Source organism: Candoia aspera, chromosome 2, assembly GCF_035149785.1.
Source record: "Candoia aspera isolate rCanAsp1 chromosome 2, rCanAsp1.hap2, whole genome shotgun sequence".
Lineage (NCBI taxonomy): Eukaryota > Metazoa > Chordata > Lepidosauria > Squamata > Boidae > Candoia > Candoia aspera.
The window spans coordinates 48,114,860-48,135,663 of record NC_086154.1 but is presented as its reverse complement, the minus strand read 5'-3'; the positions used below and the strand labels follow the sequence as shown (position 1 = coordinate 48,135,663).

The window sequence follows — 20,804 nt, the reverse complement described above, 5'->3', positions numbered from 1 at the left end:
ATGTTTGGAATAATGGAAATTGTTTGAAAATATATCAGGCAGGGACTGTGACTTCTAAATCCATAAGAGCTTATGAGCAAAGTCTTTACGGTTATGTTGTGTAGATATTAAACCTTTCATTTGCTAACATTTGAAGTATGACTAGAAATCAGAATGAGTTTTATACCCCCAACTTATGCTCCAGTTTAGATGGTTGGTTGGTAGGTAGGTAGGTAGGTAGGTAGGTAACTATAGATAGAAGACAGACAGGAGATGAAATAGCCTTTCCAAAGGCTAGTTATGTTCTTGACAATTAGCTGTCTGGGCGTGAAGGGAAATGCTTCCTGAAACTGGATTAGACGGCCTGCTTTACATGCCGCATGTAATCCTACCTTATATTTGTGAGCTTACATATCATTTCAATGAGGATCCTAGTAAATAATATTTTGCCTTGTCTTAAATATTCTATTCTTATTGCTAACATCAAAATATTTAAAATGCAACTATACGATGGGGGATTTAAATCCCCTGAGGATCAGGACTACTCGGGATCAAAGAGGGCAGATCTGGTTCTCTGAAGGAATGTAGGGATTTTTTTTTCCATTGAGCAAACTGGACTGAATCAATGAGATAAACATCATAAGTCACAGAAGAAATTCAGTCCAGGCAAGTATGAAAAAAATGGAGAAGGTGATGGGTAACTACTGTAGAGTTGGAGAGAAAGAAGTACGAGAGATGATCTTGCAGGATTGCAGGAAGAAAGGAAATGGATGGGGAGGAAAAGCAAGCCTGTTAGCTGTCACTCCAAACTTCTGTAAATAGGAATGGGATTATAAGTGAGCATGAAATAAGAATAATGGGAAATGGGTAAAATAGGTCAGAGAGCCAACCAAACTACATATGCCAAGGAAACTAGGTCTTCTGAAGATATGCCAGACCTCAAGGAGGAAAGCCAACCTCCCAAACACTAGGGTTAGAACAGAGGTGAAGAGACAAGGGCACAAAGCAAGTGAGACAAGCATGAGCAAGGTGGGGGGTGACAAAGGGTAAAGTAGCTGAAGCAGCAGCTGTTAATGCTGTTGGGAAGGAATCTGTTTGTCTGATTGTCAATAAAGAAGGAAGGAGATGGCAAATAAGCAGAGACTGGGGAGAAAGGAAGAGCAGCAACTCCACTCTCTTCCTAGGAAAAGCTGCAACCTCATCTGATGTCAGCCTTTGAGGTAGACCAGACTTGGACACCAAAGTCATGAATACTACAACTACTTTTCTTATAGAGTTACAGGAACAGAATCTTGTAACTCTGAATGCTTGTTTGCCACTGCCTGCTGTTATTCTAAAGGGAACTAGAGAGGGTCAAGTCTGAGACATTTTCTCAAATTATATTTCTGCTTTGGACTCAGATTTCTCTTATCTGATAATTGCTTTGGCTGTGGCTCTTCTTCCTGTTCCTCAAGATTATTTTCATACCCCGTTACACCTGCTTTGTTACTGCAGGTGATAGTGAGAAGAATGTGGACATACTATGGGCAGAGGAGCCCATGGAGGGCAACTTGTATAAGGGCCTCCCCAAACCTAGAAGGACCACAGAAACTCCCAGAAGACCTATTGTCTACTTAACAGCTGATAACTGAGAAAAAACATTTCAGAATAATTCATTTCCCAAGCAATTATCAGTACTTTCCTCAAGCTGATAAGGGTGTTAATATTGACAAAATGTCTTTTTATTCCATTTCTACATCAAATCAAAATCTAGCGAAGCTATTGTTTATTTCACCATCTCAGAAAAGCCATGAGCACTGCTATGCAAATGTGTTGAATTACAATGCTTTAACCTCCTACTATCATAGTAGTGCTGATAGAGTTATGGGAGATGTAGTATAACACATCTGGAACCCACCATGTGGAGGAATCTGGGCTAGAACTTTAAAAATTATACATACATACATACATGTCATATAATGAAAACAGTAGCAACCAAAACAGCAACCTAACTTAATAGCATGTTTACAAAAGAAAAAATTATTGTTTGGTTTTCTTTATAATAACATCTTTTATTGAATAGTCAGGAATAATCTAAAGGAAAAAACATGTCAGCAAGATTTTTGGGGGGGAGGTGAAATATATGCTAAGGCAATCATTTGATTTTGGAAAGTAATAAAAATCATGCATGTTTCCTTTCCAGATGGCTGAAATGACCAAGCAGTTGTCTTTGCATTGGATCTTAGGCAAAGATCTTACTACATTACACAGTCCACTTTTCTTAAAAAGTTGGAGGCAGAGTTCACAATTTTAAATTTCCTTTCCTTTACCCTCAGTTTATCTTCATCGGAGCTAGAAGGTGCATACTACAACTACTGGATGTTCAGGAAACAAAATACTGCTGTTGGGACTTATGGTCAGCCAATTAGAAAATACCCATGGAAGACTGTTTTTATATATATGGTAACTGCAGTGAGATTATTATATGCACAAAGATGGGAAGATTCGGGAATACTACAATGGAGGAATGGCTGGTGAAGATGTCAGAATTTGCAAAAATAACAAAACTGACTTGTTTGATTACGGAACAGACAACAAATACATTTATTAGTGATGGGAAACCCTTTACAGACTTTTTGCTGAAAATGGAAAAAGTGAACTGCTGATTTATGGATCTGATGATTAGAAAGGGTAAAATATGGAAACAAGGGAATCGTGATGTAATCTTAAAGAGGGAGGACAGACAATACACTTATTTGCAACTGCTGTAAAGAAGATCAGAAGATAGGAAGCTGCTTCTTTATACTTTTTCCTTTTCCTTTTTTTCCCCTCTTTCTTTTTCTTTTCTTGATTCACCATTTTTCTTTAGTCTTTTCTCTTTTTCTTAAATTTGTATCATTTTTACTATGGTATAAAATTCAATAAAAATTCATTTTAGAAAAGGAAACAAAATACTAGTGTTTTGTCAAAAGCAAAATCATATTGCAGGCCATTATTTTTATGACCCATATGTCAATAGCACCTAGGTCAACCACAGACCTTTTTGTGATAATTAACAGAAGTAAGAAGGGCTAAGTTGGTTCATAATTTATAGATGTAATGAAACAGCATGGCCTATATTCAGGACAGCAAAAGTGAACATGATATAAAATGGAGAATAATTTACCTGGTTTGATACCATTTAAAATGACACAAGAATAGTTAATATAAAGAAAACCACTACCTTCCTCTCCCCAAAAATCTGCAAAATATTTGCTAACAATGTATCAAAAGCAGCTTGTTTAGAAAAACAGCTATATCTGTCAAGCAAACAGAATAGGAAAATTGCATTTGTTGGGAAAAGACTGCAAAATGTTAAGATGATCTCTTTAGAGGAAACAATATATATACAGTATATTAGACATTTGTCATGTATAATAATAGGAGACATTTTAGAGTCTGACAAATTTCATTGACACTCATTGGGAACAAGTGGTGTGATTGCAATGTGACCTAGACACATACTGCACAAATCCATATATTCTCTACAATAAAAGCGAGGGACAATTCCATGACCAATCCAGCAAGCACTCGCTGTGGCCATTGTCTTAAACGGGAATGAACATGGGCAAACATTCAAACTTCATACCTTCATCTCTATGACTGTTTGAAGAGCTTTTGTCTTTGCTGGCTCAGGCTGAAGTTGTGTCCTTCGGTGTAGTTCCTGTGGAGGGACACGATAAAAGTAAGCCTGACGATTCATCTTTCCATGATTTAGTCTATAAAGCAGGGTTTTTTTTACATCTCACAGTAGAATTCAAAGTTCAGGCATACAAGAGGTGAAATGCTACAGGTACATCACTGCCCACAAATCCTTCTTGCAACTCTACAGCCTGTATCTTATGTTACAGGCAAAGGCTCTGAACACATGCGCTATTTCAGAACGCTTTCTCAATAATTAATGTCAGCCGTCACAAAGACAGCATGTTGTATTTGGATGAAGATACCTCTCTGCCCAGGCATTGAATAATAAATCTTCCAATTGCAGTACATTATGTTGCTAATTAAAACACAGAGAGAGAGGGAAAGACAGACAGAGAGAGAGAGAGAAGGAAGGAAGGAAAGAAAGAAATGTCATTTAAAATCTTCTGTTCAACTTCACTACATTGTTTTTCACTGATATTTGAACCAAACTAATTAAGAGACATTACATTCAAGTCTGACATTTCCAGAATAGTAATTATATAGTAAGTTGATGTAGAACTGTCAAATGTAGGTTTTCCATGTAGGTTCATCTTTTCTTTCATGATCTGATGTTTTATAGAATTTGCATTTCACTACTTAGGAGATTTACTTCCAAATTAGTCCCAACCATTCCAACAAGATTCATTTGTAAGTTAACAGACTTAAGAAGCAGGGTGTTGATGAATAGATTAACACATGATGCAAGATATCTGTACTACATAAAAGATTAAACAGAGAATGGATTTAAAACAAAATACACTGGGAAGTTCTCATCTTCAAACCAAATTGAATCAAATAGAAATTACACAAGAGCATTTCCCTTGCATTTCCAAACAGCTAGGGTAGAACTTTCCAGTTTCAGGAATGATATCTGCAGCATTCAGAGGAACATTTGGTACTTTGTCTATTACTTCCACAAGGATATGCACCTTAATATGTGAGTCCTGGCCTTCATGCTAAAGACTAGTATGAACTGACTTAAACAGTTAATTATAAATATTTTTTTAAAACCTGCCCTGCCCCATGTCACTGAACCCTGAAACGCACAAAAATATTGAGTTTTCAGAGGGGTAGTTGTTATTGTTCTGGCAGCAAAAGCCACAGAGCATCATCACACCTTGAAAACTGGCATTTATTACTACATAAAATTGTGACCTTCACAGTCCATTTCATCTGATGCATGACACACAGACATAGAATCACAGAGCTAGAAATGGCAATGCAGACTGAGTTGAATTCCCCTGCTCAGTGATAGAACCTACATCAATCCAGCCTCCGCTTGAACACATATAGTAAAGGGGAACCCATCACCTATCCTTCTAAAGAGTTTCACTGTCAGACAACTTTTACTGGCAGAATATTTTTCTGTACTAGAAGTCCTGTGAAAGAAGCCAAAGATGTGGTGGAAGAAAGAAGGGGAAATGGTAAAGGACAAATAAGAAACAACACAAATTACCTGCATGAGGGCAGTCAATAAAATAACAATTGTGATACAGTATAGACAATATTGCATTGATCCTCTGGTTAACTTCTGTGTTATAATAGGAAGCCTTAATCTCTTTTTAATCTCTGATAAAACTGAGCAATTCCAACTGAGTGTCAAGGATGGATAAGCCCTTATTATATTGTAGCTTCCTAGCTGAAAGCAGAATGTCCTAAGGACTATGATTCACTTTTTGTTTTATTTTTGGGAGGTGAGGACAGACAAGAGTCAGCCAATGAGGAGCATTTTCTTCTTCTAAGTGACAAATGCAAAGAGTCATCAAACCGCACTTAAACATGGCACCTCTCTCTCTCTCCTTGGCCTACATAAAGAATAGCTGGACCCTTCCATTTCAGGAGGCGATCTGATCAGCTGTTAGGCCTGATGGAAAGAAACTACAATAATATCAATAAAGTTAAGCCCTTTTGAAAAGCCAGTTCTCCTCCTTAGGAGATGAAACACTTTAGGAGTTTTGGCTGAAAAGCAGGGTAAAACTAGAAAGTTAAATACACTGAATAGATTTGCTTATCCAGAAGCCTGGCTTGGTTTTAAAAATACCATTTCAGGAAAGGTCTCTCTTTCCTCAGCTGACATGAAGAAGGAAGCTTCTGAGATCAGAAGCATTCTTCTCCTCAGTAGGGTCTTTTTTTTCCAAGACTTTGGAATATAACAACCCATACCATAAAAAAGCAATAATGTTGAGGCAACTGGCTGGCCTGTTAAAAATACTCACAAATTGATCTGATTCCAGCAGATACAGAGATGATGGGAATATTTTACTGATTCATTTTCCATTATGGCAGCAGCTTCTAAGTCATCAGTCAACAACTGCAAGTCTTGTTTTGTTTTGTTTTATTTTGAGAATGAGGTGGCCTTGACCATCTTCCTTGTCAGGGAAAGATTTGCTTATGGACTGAATGTGTGAAATTCTCCCTCACCTTGTTTTCCACATAAGATCAGGTTCTTTCCTCAGCTCCATGGCAACAACCAAGTAGCTTTTACAATATCATATTCCTAATGGATTTGTCTATTGTTCTGAAGTATTTTACATGCTTTAAATGCAATTTCAAGATCTTTGTTTAAAATGATTTTTGAATTATCCTTTTCTCTTTATTATTTGAAGCTCTAAAGCTCATGTAAGAAAAAAATACACACCAGCTAGGCTTCAGGGACTCAAATCAATTCTGTCAAAAAAGGCAGGAATGCATATGCTGTGCTTGGAAGTTGGCTTTCAAATAACAGCTGTACATTGAAGAGATCACAACCTCCATCAAGGTACACGGGGGGGGGGGGGGGGGGGTTAACTTTTTCTATGCTACACTGTTAGCAAAAATTGCCATTCAAAAGCAGTTATGGAAGGGAAGTTGCCATCAAAGCTCTCCTTTCAGGGCTAATTGCTCAGGAATCAATTTTCATAGAAACTGAAATAAAAGAGAAACATCTTTAAAATATACCACCCTCTTATCACAATCCTAAGGGGAAATATTCTCAATTGTTGTTAAGAAAACTTAATGCAAACATGCATTTAATACCATGCCTACTTTTCTACATTGGCTACAATTTTGTACACGTTTACAAGTGTACAAATTTATTTGTTTGTTTGTTTGTCGTATTTCTTTACTGCCCATCTCGTGATAACGATTCTGGGCAGTTTACAAACAGTTAAAAATAGAAAAATAAACATATTGTAACAAAACATATTGTTAAAGTAAAACAACATAAATATACATATAAACATATATAAAGTGCAAAATATAAAATTCAAGATGGCGAATAAGAATGTTATTATTCCATGGAACAAAGCAGAACGTACTTTTGGGTAAACTTACATAGGACTGCTATCTATCTATCTATCTATCTATCTATCTCATCTAGCTATCTAGCTATCATCTATCAATATGGTAGCATTTTTTTAAAAAAATCATCTAAATCTGCACTAAAACTAGTAGAGTTTAAAAGCGTGTAACTCTCCAAATGATATTCCTACTTTGCTAAGTCTAAATACCAAATGAGACATTATTTTAAATTCAGGGAATGCAAGTGACTCTCCATTTTTGGTAATCTCTACATTTTAGAATAATATCCAAATGACTCTTAAAGTAGAAGCTGCATCAGCTGAGAGAGTTTAAACATGAATGCCACATTTGGCATTTTTTATTATATCAGTTGTGGAATGGGGAAGGAGAGAATCTGGCCAAAAAGCGATCTTGCCAGGATCTCAACAAGTATTAAGTTAGTTTTGAAACTGAACAGTCCACGAAGAAAACTTAGAATGAAACTGGCTTATGAACGGGATGCCATCCATTACCCTTGGGAAAAAGCCCAAACTTCCACCTCTTTTGTCAAAGATGTATCTGCTGCCAGAGATGCCTATCATAATAGGCAGCCATGCCTCATTATATTTCTTCTGTTTGCAATGGAAATCAAACTTGCTTAAAAACATTTCTTTCCTATTCCTTCTGGTAAAATGCAATAGACAGTGGCATTCTGGAGAGGATCAGAAAATGACTTACAGTTTATTATTCTATCCCTTCCAACCCTCCCAGTGCATCTGCTACAAGCTGAACCATTAAGAAAATTCTGCACTCTTTATTTTAATGAATATTCAAGTAATGGAAGAATGAGGGCATTTTTCCCCTCAGTCCTATGATCTTGGAAGAGTTTCTACTTGAACTAAGATGCACACAAGTTTTGTTGTGTCCTGACCCATTTGGAAGTAAGACTGTCTGCTAGGCAAGTTTTGTGTAAAAGTCTCCCCTTATTGTCTCAGATTGCAGGGTAGCATATGGATGTTACATTCAGCCCAGCAACAAATCTGGACCCCTTCCTCTGGGGAGTCTAGTGCAATTAGAATTTCAGTCTTCAAAGCTGACATCTGAAGGCTTATGATAAAGACCAGAACATCAGTACTGGGGTGACCAACTTACAGGAAGGCCTATGACTGAAATTACAAATATGCCTACATCTTTATTGCTATTGCCTCATGCATTGCTATTAATGTGTAAGCTTAAGAAGATGACATTTGCATGCACTAAAATTTTCGGTTCATGGCACACCACTCCTCTTCCAATTAATGCAAGTTTGACTAAGCTTGATTTCCTAATTTTTTTCCTAGGGATGTTTCATTGTCACTGGATTAGAGTCATTAAGCAATGCAAAGAATACAGACACACACATTCTCAATACTATCTTTTGCTTGCTAAGCCACCAGCTGATAATTTCTTCCAAGAGTTTGAGTCCTCTTTTTCCTCATTTATCAATATTGTTCCATTCCCTTCCAGATTAAAAAAGGCTTAAACAGTAAAGACACAGCAAGATGGTGGTATATGAAGAAGCAACAGAAAAATTGTGATCTCTTCTTGTTATTACTTGTTGCTATTGCTAACTGGGTTTGCTCCTCCTCTCTGTTCAGAGATATTGTAAGGAAGCAGAACAGGAATCTCTGCTGTGGGGACAATCATGTCATCTGAGCATCCCTCAGAAGACCATTTCCATCAGTACACAGCAGGTAAGGGAGCAAATGACCACAATGCATGACAGTGCAATTTTCCCCAGCTTCCCATAATGCAGTTGAGCATCAGCTTGAATTGTTTTATTAAGAATTTTAATTATAATAGTAAAATCTAATACAAACTAAACTTAAAGAAAGAAAAGAGAATGAAGAAGAGTAAAAAGTGCAAGGAAAAAGAGTAAGAAGAGAAAAGTAAGAATAAAGAGAAAAGAAATATATAAAGAAGTGAATTCCAACCTTCATCACAAGTATAAACAAATTTAGTAACTCTTCACCCTCTCTGAAGTTACAAACATTTATCTCTTCATTCCATATCCCATCTCTTATTTATAAACAAATCCATAAAGCATTGTTTTTTCAATCCTAGTGTCAGCAGAAAGTCCATAAAGGGTAGCCAGAAGTAACAACATATCTTATTTTAACCTTGATCAAATAAACCAACTTTATATTCTTTCCTTTTAATTCTAATAGTCTTAATCTTTAGTTTGTTCAAATATTGTCATAGGATTTGATTTCTCTTCATTTCTTCTTTGTCCCATCACACAGAGTTCTTCAGGGCTTTAACAAGCCTCTTTTGTAAATCCAGTAGGAAAAAATTATCCAGGTCACTCTTTTGGTTTGTCATTTGTATTTCCCTTTTAAATTTTAAAACCTCAGCCAGTTTCTTTTGTAGATCCAGTAAAACATCCTTCTCTAAATCATTCTCTTGGCCTGTCAGTTGTAAATCCACTTTTGATACCATCTCTATCTTTTCAGATTAAATTTGTTCTACAGCTGACATTTCTTCAGTAACACATTTTGGAGACATTCTATCCATAGAAGCAGACATCATTACTGACATTGTTGTGGCTACTTTTTTCTGATTCCATTCTTCAAATGTCTTCTTCGGTATTTTTATTGTTTTTATTATAACATTTTGTACCATCTTGCAGGCCTGTATAACTTTCCTCTACCTAAAATCTTTAGTCCCCTTTAGTGTCTAGTTTTTGAAATCATGGAATTCTTTATCTATGTTATGTCTTGTAAAAACCAAAACAGGATCTATCTCCCACAAGAAGCTACTTGTTCTTTATAATATAATTCCATCATATTGTAAAAGTTTCAATTTTATCTGGACCCTTAGTCCGTTTATAACTTTCTAAGATCAAAATCTTATTCAGCTTTTTGCTGTTTATTTCAGATTCTTTAAATTCTTAAGCTTATGATTAAAATTTTCTTTTGTTCACAATTAAAAGCAGACTCACCAGGCATTTTCAAACTTGTCATTCTAAAGGTCTCTAATAGCTTAGAAGTAGTTAATAAGCAATTTCCAAAAGTGATTAGAAAGTGAGGTTTGGGAACTTAAGAGTCCTTTAAAAGTCTCTGCCGCAGTTGCAAGCAAGATGGCTAATCTGGCCATCTTCCAGTGCTCAAACCTACAGAAAACCACTGTCCTGCAGTCTCCTCATGAAAAGCAGCTGTCTGGAGCACATGTGGGCAATCTCCCATCCTCTCTATCTGGAGAAGTTCTAAGGAACCAGTTTACCCACCAGTTCCTTGGTCTTTGCCGCAGTCATTGGCTCCACTTTCACAGAGCAGTCTTCAGTTCACCATACCTCCCCCAGAAGTGGAGCATCAGGTTGAATTGTTGATGACCACTCCAGTCCGAGACCACCTCCCTCCTGGTCATGTGACCCAGAGCAGAGCATATGTAGTCTACCCCATACTTCCCAATGCATGCTTATCGACAAACATATGGCTACTGTGGATAAAAGGATTGTAAAGAATTCCAGAAGCCATGCTGTGCATACTTTTCCTACCTTGTTTATGTTTAAATAAGCTGCTCAATAGATATTTCCATCTTACAGTCCAGATCAGAACATAAATTAGGGCTGTGCAGTACTTTGGATTCAATCTCCAAAAAGTGCTTTGGAGAGCACGGCAGTACAAATCTAGCGCCTGTTTGCCACCCTTTCAACCAGCTGTGCCGTTTCCCAGGATCAAAAGCACTGAAGCACCTTTGGAAATCAAATCCAAAGCACTGCACATCCCTAGTATAAATGTTAAATGTAGCATTTCAACATCACCATAATACAGATAGTTTTGCTACTTATCCCAGTAAAATATATTATATTATCCTTTTGTGAAAATATGAAGTGACTTTTAAAATTCAAAGCAAACATGTCAACAATTAATTTGTTATAATTTAAAGTATCAGCCTAGGGTGAAATGCATTCGTTCAAAGGTACCCATTAAAAAATGGTGGCTAGGTATAAGTTCTGCTGGTATAATTCCAATTATAGTTACTGAAATGCCACATTGTCCCAGACATGTCTCAGATGGAAGCAAATGAAAATTTGGCTGCAGATCAGTGCCAACCCACAGATGGCTGGGAAGAAAGTTAAATACTGAGTCAGATGCAAAAGACAAGAAAAGATTCAAGAAGAATGATCATAGCATATCCTTCAAAGCAGATATAAGCAAACTAGTGCTTTGGGGATGTATTTGATTACAGGTCCCACAATCCTAGGCCATTTTGCCTTAGTTTTTCATGGAAGACTTTTGCTGGGAGAGAGATGATTCCAGGAAAAAAATTCTATAGGTACGTGACATCTGTCAACCCTACAATTATGGTGGAGTAAGAAGTGGTGGATCAGAGCAGGCAACAAATTAGGCCAAGCCCTCACCTGCAGCCTTAGCAATCTGCCATCTGGTAGAGCCACTTCACTGTATCCTAAGCCACATGGTTCTCCATGTTGCTGCCCCATAAACCACCCTGTAGCAATTGCTTTGAGAAGGTCTTCAGAACAACAGATTGTGCCACAATTGAATATGAATGTCTGAGTGCTGAACTGGAGTCTGGATTAAGGAATGCAGATCGTTGGACCTAACTATCCATGTACATCCCATATCAACTTACACATTTTAAAATATTTTCCGCCAATGTTCAAAGATCTTCTACAAGGGACAGAGCTAACTTGATCTTGGTACTTGGAAATGGAATGCCCTTCCTGAGGAGATTCACAAAAACTTTCTTATTAACCCAAGCAGTTTAACAATTCTTACTCATTTCACTGTGTAGCTTTCAGCCTATTTTATAGTTTTTGCTGCTGTTCTTTTTGTTGCGCTTTCCTTGTTCTGTAATTTTTAGGTTTTGTTCTGTAAAGACATTTCATATGATTCAGGTGGTATAAAGGGCTGAAGATCTAGGAGCTATAAGGCTCCCTCAATCCTCCATCACCAATGAGCTGCTCCAATAGCCTTAGTCTCTTTCTTCAACTCTGTACTCATTAACCTAATCCCACTCAGGAGCTTACTCTAAACTTGGAATTTAGTTTTCAGAACATGGGATGGTTTTTAGAACTAAACACAGTATCATTCATTTAACAAACATTCTATCTCATTTTCATACTCTGTATGTTTTAGCTTTGTTTTAACTAAACAAATGATATGTGGTTACAGGAATTTCAATAAAATCAGAAGTTTCCAAGTTATAAAGATAACCCAGTAAATAGAAGTGCTTGTTGATTGGTAAATCAAAGACTTTTTTTCCCGGCAAGACTATTTGAATAAATTTAATTTTAACAAATCTACATTTTCAGTTTATGAATGTAATAGATTCCCCAAAACAAAGGAGAATTGGAGGTAAGCAAAATGGGTCAAAAACATCACAAATATTTAAATTATTATTTTTCTGAGAAATGGGGTCTTGACTTGATATCAAATGTTTATTAAATCTGTATAGAAAAAAGAAAAGACTCCACACTGTTCCCTGTGGTACTGAATTAATGAATCAGGCTTAAATATAACTGCACCCATTTTACCCATTTTTATATATTATGACTGAAGTCTTAGCTGAAAAAATATCTTAAAATGCATCTCTACAACACATTACACCAAATAATTAGATCTTTTTGAGAATCACTCTGATTTCATTTCATTTCAGCTTCCTCTTTTACTTTTTAAATGTATAATTTAAACTTTATAAGGAAGACAGCAGTATCATTCCTGGGCTGAATTGTCAGGTTCTACAAGACAAAAAACATTATCAACAGTGTAACCTCATGACCATATCAGTGGTTCATGCTTGGCAGAGGAAGAGATCCTGAAGAAGGCTTTGGTCTTTCATAAAGCCAATCCAAGCACAGAGATTGAGAAGGATCAAGCTCCCATGAGCCTAGGTGCTCCCTCCTCTGACTCCAGTCCAGATCCTTTGGTGTAATGCCTATGCACAGTAGAATGCAGTAGTACTAATTTGAATTTAAATTGGTTGGAAGGCACAGAAGTCCCAGGCTGCAGGGACGAGTTCTGTAAAAGCAGTAGTCTATTTGGGAGTTGCTCTTGCTGCCCAAATAATCTTGCACCTTGACCAAACATGCTGTATGCCAGCTGGGTTCAGGTAGAGTTGCGTTCTTCATTATAAAGCTCTCCACTTAAGACCAGCCCAGTGCTAGAAACAAAGTCTGCACTCCTTGTACAGTTATGACCAGCAGTCTGAAAGCTTATTCTGTATCCTCTTCTTGATTTCTTTGACTGTGATGCAAGATGCAATCTCTTACTTCAACTTTGCTTTTTCTCACTGTCCTTAAAACTGTACTTCAATTGACATATTTGGCTTGACTTACTAGAGCCCCTCTACCTGACCCACCAACTACAGTAGATACTTTGAGAAAGATTCTGGGCCACATTTTTGCCTGGGCTTGGCTGAGCTTCCAGCCAAGGACAGGACACATTACCTTCTGTGAACAGCAATCTGGTCTCTTTGGAAGTGTCACTGAGATTCTTCACTATCATTCAAGAATCTTAAACATCTTGGAATACTCTCGACTTTCCCCAACTTAACGTTTTCCAAATGTGTTAGACTAACCATGCTGGCTGAGAATTACAAGATTTTAAGTTCAAATTCCACATTGAGAAAACTTTTTTTAAAATATTTATTTATCTATTTCTATGGCCACTCCTCTCGCCACAGTGACTCTGGGCAGCAAAGAAAGTTTAAATGGAAACCACAATATAAAACTTTAAAACATACAATGCTAAATGTATAATCCAAAACAAAATCAGCAGCCAAGAGTAAATAGCAATATAATATAATATTGCTTCACTAACTTCACAATCCCCATTTCTAGGCAAACAACCAGGTTTTCCAGAAAGCAAGAAGGTCAGGGCCAATCTGATTTCAGGTGGTAAGGTGTTCCAGAGGGTAACAGAAAAGGCATGCTTTCTGGATCCTGCAACATGAATGTCAATTAAAGATGCCATTCTTTAATTGATGAGACCCGAAGAATTCCTTCCTGCTAGATCTAATAGGGAAGAAGAGACCACTAGAGAGAGGTAATCCTTCAAGCATTCTAGCCCCATGCCATGAGGGGTTTTAACAATCAGCACCCTGAATTGTACCTAGAAGCCTACTGGGAGCCAGTATAGCTCACTTAACAAAGGTGTAACATATTGAAATCAGGAAATGCCTATTAATTGTCCATGCTGCTATATTCTAGACCAAGGGCAGCCCAATGTAGAGCATGTTACACTAATCCATTCAAGAGGTAACCAAAGAAGAAGTGGCATGTGCAATGCCTCCCAGTTCAGGAAAGGGTGCAATTGGTACACCACACAGAGCTGTGCAAAATCTCCCCTGGCTGTGGTACCACCTACTCTTCCAGCAGGAGCTGTAAGTCCAGGAGGACCCCCAAATTCCACACCAGCTTTGCTAGGGTTTGGCTGAAGCCTGTTCCTCCCCATACGCACAGGCCTCACAGTCTCCAGATGCCAGAACAAGACCTCCATGGTATCACTTAGTCAAGAGATATGCAACTGAGTATTATCTGCAAACTGATGAGTATTATCTACCTACTTACCCCAGCAACTTCATGTAGATGTTAAAAGAAGTGGGGAGAGTATCAAGCCCTGCAGCATCCTACAAAGTAGGGACTAGACCTCTTCCCTCCTATCAACTGGAATCAACTCCAGAGGAAGGAAGAGAACCAGCACAAAATTGTACCTCCTGCATCTAAACTCCAAAGCCAGTCCAGAAGGATACCATGATTGATGGTATCAAAAGCTGCTGAGAGGTCAAGGAGAGCAAAGATGGATGCATCACCACTGCCAGAGGTCATCCACAAGCACCATCAATGTTGTTTTGCTCACATGCCCAAAGGTGAAGCCACACTGGCACAATCTGGTCCAAGACCCAGCCACCCTCTCATTCAAAGCAGCAACTAAAGCTTCAGCTGGATTGTGAACCAAACCTTCAGGAATAGCGCCAAGCTTTCTATGGAACCCGATTGGGACCATCATGTCCAGCTTCCAGAAAGTGGTCTGACCATGGCAGAGGAATGATGAGTTTTCCCCAATTCCAAATCATGTAGAAGACAGCTTTCAAAAGCATACTTACAAATACTAAAGTGTCTTGCTAATATTCTAGTTTCAAACTGTAGAGAGTAAAGAAAATTACCTTGATGGAGATGAGCCAAATCTGTTCCCAGAGCAATGAGTCAAAAAGCACAACTCAAGCCCAAAACAATCTGAAGGGAGTAGGAAATAGCTCAGACAGACACCTCCTTAGTTTCACAGAAGCATAAGGGGGAGAGGGGAAGTAAAGCACTATCAGACTTGCAAAATTCCATTACTGTATAACCAATATAATGAAGTAGTTTTAAAATTCCTGTGGAGTTACCTTCTTCGTCTGCTATACATAGTGCAGCTGACATAATCTAACAGATCTCTAATTGTATATGAATATTTTTAAAAGAAAGTGCAGATTGAGTGTGTTGCAGATTTCATGAAATTGATTAGGTGCATTCTTATTTGCATAGAACAGCACTGAATTGTTACAGCAAAGTAGCTCTTCTGAAAGCTCACTGAATACTGTAAGCTTAAAAATACAAGCTACAATTCTGAGCAACAGCAAAATCCCAACAAAGTTCAGGAAAGGAAGCACAGATGAGGACAACCCCTTTGGCTGGATCAAACTGGAAGGGCAAAACAGAATTTATGGCGTTTTATTTTATCTGCTTGGCTGTTACATGATGTTCAATTATTGTGACATTTTTTTTCTTGGAGTCTTCTGGATGTGATTCATCTCAACAAAAATAGTAGCCTAAACTATGAAAACCAAAGGGTTTTTTTTCTCCCCAAAACCCAACTTCTATGAATACTCATGACACTGGAACTGATAGGCTTTGTCAGCTCCTGTTATTCTGGCTGAAAAGGTGAAACTGTGTACATTACAGAAATCCTAACTTTTAAATATGGAACATGAAGTGGTACATGTACACTAAGAATTTCCAAGTTTGATCACACACAGCTGCTATAAGCCCCACTATGTAGACCAGACCAGGAAATTGGCTCCCCATGAATGCTAACTACATTTTTACTGAGGGTGGCTATAATAACAGAACCTTGCAAGCTGAATTGTGCTGTATCTCCCTTCCCATCCCCACCCACCCCCTTTCTCATACTCCTGTGAATGAAACAGGGGTTTGCCTGAACTGCTTCTGAGTATTATATTGTTTCTCAGAGCTTAAAAAGGTTTCAGTCCCCTTTGCCCAGGTGACAGTTCTTGCCTATTTCCATCAGGGACATCTTCTTTACCATCTACAGCTGCTGAGAAACAGAGATACAGTAGTTCTAGACACAACTAATCACAGTGGCCATCTACTGAAAAGAAAAAGGCTGCCTCTGATGAGACAGAAAGACACAGCAGTACGTGGCAGAATTCCTAGAGCCCCATCTCTGGCTATTTCACTTTCTTTCTCCTTTCCCTGCTGGTGTGCTCCAGATTTGGAATATGGAAATGGTACATAGAGCATCCACATCTAGCCTTCCTAAAAGAGATGACCTAAGAAAGCATCTTCCAACCTCTCCACACAGCCAATCTACTTCGCAATGAGTTCTACACTTCTTTTAATTATTGGTTCTAATGACACACGCAGAGTGGACTAATCAAGACAAGTGGGGATTTCAGCTGGCTTTCCCAGTGGGAAAGATGCATGGATTCCAGATACCAAAGCACAAGGCCTACCCCAATACAACAGATTTTCTGTGCCAAACCAGAGCACAGTGGAATAGTGCAGGTAAAGCGTAACTATAGGACAAACTACTGAAGTAAATAAGTGCACACAAAAATACACCCAAAGAGAGGGTACCTAATCATAGAAAAATGTTCTTTTTTTGTTGCCAACTTTGTATTCTCTTCAGCACCTGAAGTGCATTTAATTGTACCCAGATCTCTCACTGAATTCAACTATTCCTTCACAATGTTCCTCTGACTGTTTGCCAGGGGCTGGCAATGATTTCTTAAGGAACATATTTTCAGTTTATGCACAGCAGCCCAATTTTTTAAATCAGAGGCATCCAAAGAAAACAGAACACTATTAAGTTGCTGTGGTCTGCCTCACCACTAAGTTTGTTTGTCTGTTTGTTTATCTAGACCATATCCACAGCACCCTTCATCAAATAAGGGTGGCGTAATGACAAGATTCAAAGTGATGTGGTGGCAATCTTTCTCCTCCTTGTGGCAATTTATCCCACATGAGATGGGATAAGTGAGCTTAACAAGCAGGAAGAAGTACTGCTAACAATGATCTTAAAAAGCAGAGACTCTGCTGAAGGATTAGTGCCTGTCATTATTAAGTAAAGGTAGTCCTCACTTACCTACCGCAATTGGGACTAGCAGCTCCATCACTAAGCAACATGGTTGTAAAGCGAAGCATCACATGACCTGCACCTGACATACAACATCAGTTTCAGCTACGGTCATGAAGCGAATCACCCATGGTTGTTAAGTCATGTGACCACAACTTGTGACTTCCTGCCAGCTTCCCCATTGACTTTGCTTGTTGGAAGCTGGCTGTGAAGGTCACAAATGGCGATCACGTGACCTCAAGGTGCTGCAACTGTCGTAAACGCCTGCTTGTTGCCAAGCACCTGATCATGATCACATGACCACAAGGATGCTGCAACAGCTGCAAGTTGGAGGACTGGTCATAAATCTCCTTCTTCAGCATTGTTGTAACTTCAATCAGTTGCTGAACAAGCAGTCGGTAAGCGAGGACTACCTGTAGCATCATCTGTGAAGTTATAGTAACAGTGCCACAGAGAAATGTGGTCACCAATACTATTTTATTTCATAGGGCTTTTATGCCCATAATGTGACTTTTGCTGCCGTTAGCTTCACTGTATCTTGCATGGCACTGCATGGAAGTCATCCTGTCCTGGTTACCTATGAAACAACAGCAGAAACATAGAAATAGTAATAAATAATGTGTAGCAGCTGCAAAGCCCTAGCTGCAAAACATAACTAGGCATTTATTATCAGCTGTTGACTGTGTAAAGAAGAGTGTCATTAATCCTCTTCACTCTGAGGTACTCCAGATGTGTTTGGACTAGAATGTTCAATGATCATTCTATACAATAATGATAGAGATTTTAGTCCAATGCATCTAGAAAGCTCCAGCTGGGGAGAAGGTGGGCCTAGATTCCCACACTCCCATTGGCACTTCCTTTAAAGTTTTTGCTATTAATGAGGAGTCCAAGATGGAGATAATGATACTGTCATCAAGGCAATACTCATGCATCCCATCAAAGGTATTGTACTGGAATACTTTCTCCAGATTCTGCAATTCTGCAAGGAAAAAGGAGCCCAAAGTGCCTTCCACAGAACATGAAAGACTGTTATCTGCATTTGGACAGTTAATTGTATATGATCAATATACAATAAACAAATATGGTTGCATATCGATTGGCAATGGTTTCTCTTTGCCAGCTGCAAACTTACAGTACCTTACATCCACTGTGTGGAACACACCACTATTTTGCTCTGCTGAATAAAAAGGATTAAATTTACTCCATATCCCAAGTGGAAGAAAGGGAATTTCTCTTATTATCATTTAAATTAATTTTTTACAAAATATTATTGTAAAGGAATTTCAGAAAACATTGCTTTGGGTTCTTTTAATATAAATTTTATTAAAAGTTTTAAAAAGAAGATAAAAACTAACAAAAATTTATTTAAAGTAAAGAAAGAGAAGAGGGGAAAAAGAAAGAAGAAAAGACAAAAGTCCAAAAAGGAAAGATAAAAAGAAATAGAAAGAAGCTCTTGATTTTCTTTGCAGCAAATACAAGTATGATTACAAAATTATTTCTTACTCTGATTACAAAAAAAGCTCTCTTTTTTCTATTATTTAGATTTTTTTACTCATCAAAACCACAAATCGTGAGTTCATTTTTTTCTGTTCCATGCAAAAAGTCTATAAGGGGTTTCCAGTCAACAATAAATGTAGATAGTGTCTTTTCTCTAATCAAAGAAGTCAGTATAGCCATCTCTGCAAGTTCCATCATCTTCACCAATCATTCCTCCATTGTGGGTAGTGCTGAACCTTTCCATTTTTAAGCATATAATAATCTCAGTGCAGTTGTCATCTATAAAAACAAAGTTCCATGACTTTTTTCCAGCTGTCTATCCATTAGTCCCAAAATAAAAAATTCTCATTTCAGTTGTTCGTTAGTCTTTAAAATCTTCTGAATTAGTGTATGTATTTGTATCCAAAATTTTCTGGCTTTTTTATACGTCCACCAAACATGATAAAATGTCCCTTCATGTTCACATTTCCAGTATAAGTTTGAAATATTTTTATACATTCTAGACAATTTCTCTGATGTTATATACCAACAGTACATGATTTTATAAAAATTTTAAGACTAGAACATAATGTAAATTTAAATCCTTTCAACCACATATTTTCCCATTGTTCCATTTGTATATTGTAGCAAACTGTTTAGCCCATTTCACCATATATTCTTTCACTTCTTCTTTCTCAACTTTCAGCAAAAGTTTATACATTTTACCAATAACATGTTCATCATTTCTACAAAATTCTGTTTCAAACTCAGTCTTGCATTGTTCAAAACCATAAAATCTTTTATCTATATTAAACCTTTCTGATAATTGTACATGAGAAAACCATTGGCAACTATATCCTTCTGTTATCAGATCTTCTCTTGATTTTATTTTACATTCCCCTTGAAAATATTCTAGTATATCACAATAAGTTAACCATTTATGTTTACTTATTATTTCTTGTCTATGAAATGTTTCTTGTGCTGAGATCCACAAAGGTATTTTTAAGCACAACCTAGATTTGTATTTATTCCATATTCTCATAATGGCACATCTGACAATGATTTTTAACAGAAAATATTGCTTTGGAGTAACCTGATTGATTGATTGATTGATTGATTGATTGATTGATTGATTGATTATGTGCCATCAAGGCGTTTTGACTCCTAGTGACCACATAGATTTTTTCCATGATGATCTATCCCTTACCTGTTCTTTCTTATCTCCCAGTAGTGCACTTATCACCACCATAACTGAGTCCATCCACCTTGCTACTGGTAGTCCTCTTCTCTTTCCTTTCATCTTTCCCAGCATTAGAGCCTATTCCAGAGACCTGGATAATGTGTCCAAAGTAGGATAATTTGAGCCTGGTCATTTGTGTCATCTGGGTTGATTTGTTCAATCATCTATCAGTTTGTTTTCTTGGCTGTCCAAGGTATTCTCAGGAGTCTTCTCCAACAACAAAGTTCAAAAGCATCAATACTTTTCCTATCCTGCTTCTTTAAAGTCCAACTTTCACTTCCATAGAGTGTCACAGGGAATACCATGGCTTGCACAATTCTGATTTTGTAGATATAAACACATCACGGCATTTGAATATCTTTTCCAAGGCGTTCATGGCTGCTCTATCCAGTGCTAGTCTGTGGTGTATTTCTTTCTTTTTTTTAAGAACGTTATGAAAACATTTTCAAAATATGCATAAAAACTAAAAAGATTGAAACAAAGAAGCCTACAAAGAAAAGGAAAAAGAACTAAAAAGGTGTGAAAAAAACACAAAACAAACTGCTACAAAGTGACTTCCAACTTTCTACAACAAAGATATACATAAATCAATATCAATCTCTTACTCCAATTCATATTAAACATTATTTCTATAAGGCATTTAGATTCTCATTATTACACTGCCTTCTAAAACAAGATTACCCTTCCAATTAAAGAAAAGCATATAAAACCCTTCAAACATAATCTGAAACCTAATATAGTAACAGACACTATCCTTCTTCAGTATAATTTTCTCCTATCTGCCAAAC

At 37.4% G+C, this 20,804-nt stretch overlaps 1 protein-coding gene across 1 annotated transcript in view; it reads right to left on the bottom strand.

The window, feature by feature from the left end:
* ERC2 (ELKS/RAB6-interacting/CAST family member 2) overlaps positions 1–20,804 on the bottom strand; it is a 630,778-nt gene that overhangs the window by 462,146 nt on the left and 147,828 nt on the right. The window contains exon 3 of the mRNA XM_063296431.1: positions 3,587–3,661. Coding sequence (XP_063152501.1) covers positions 3,587–3,661 — 75 coding nt within the window. The remainder of the gene's footprint in view (positions 1–3,586; positions 3,662–20,804) is intronic.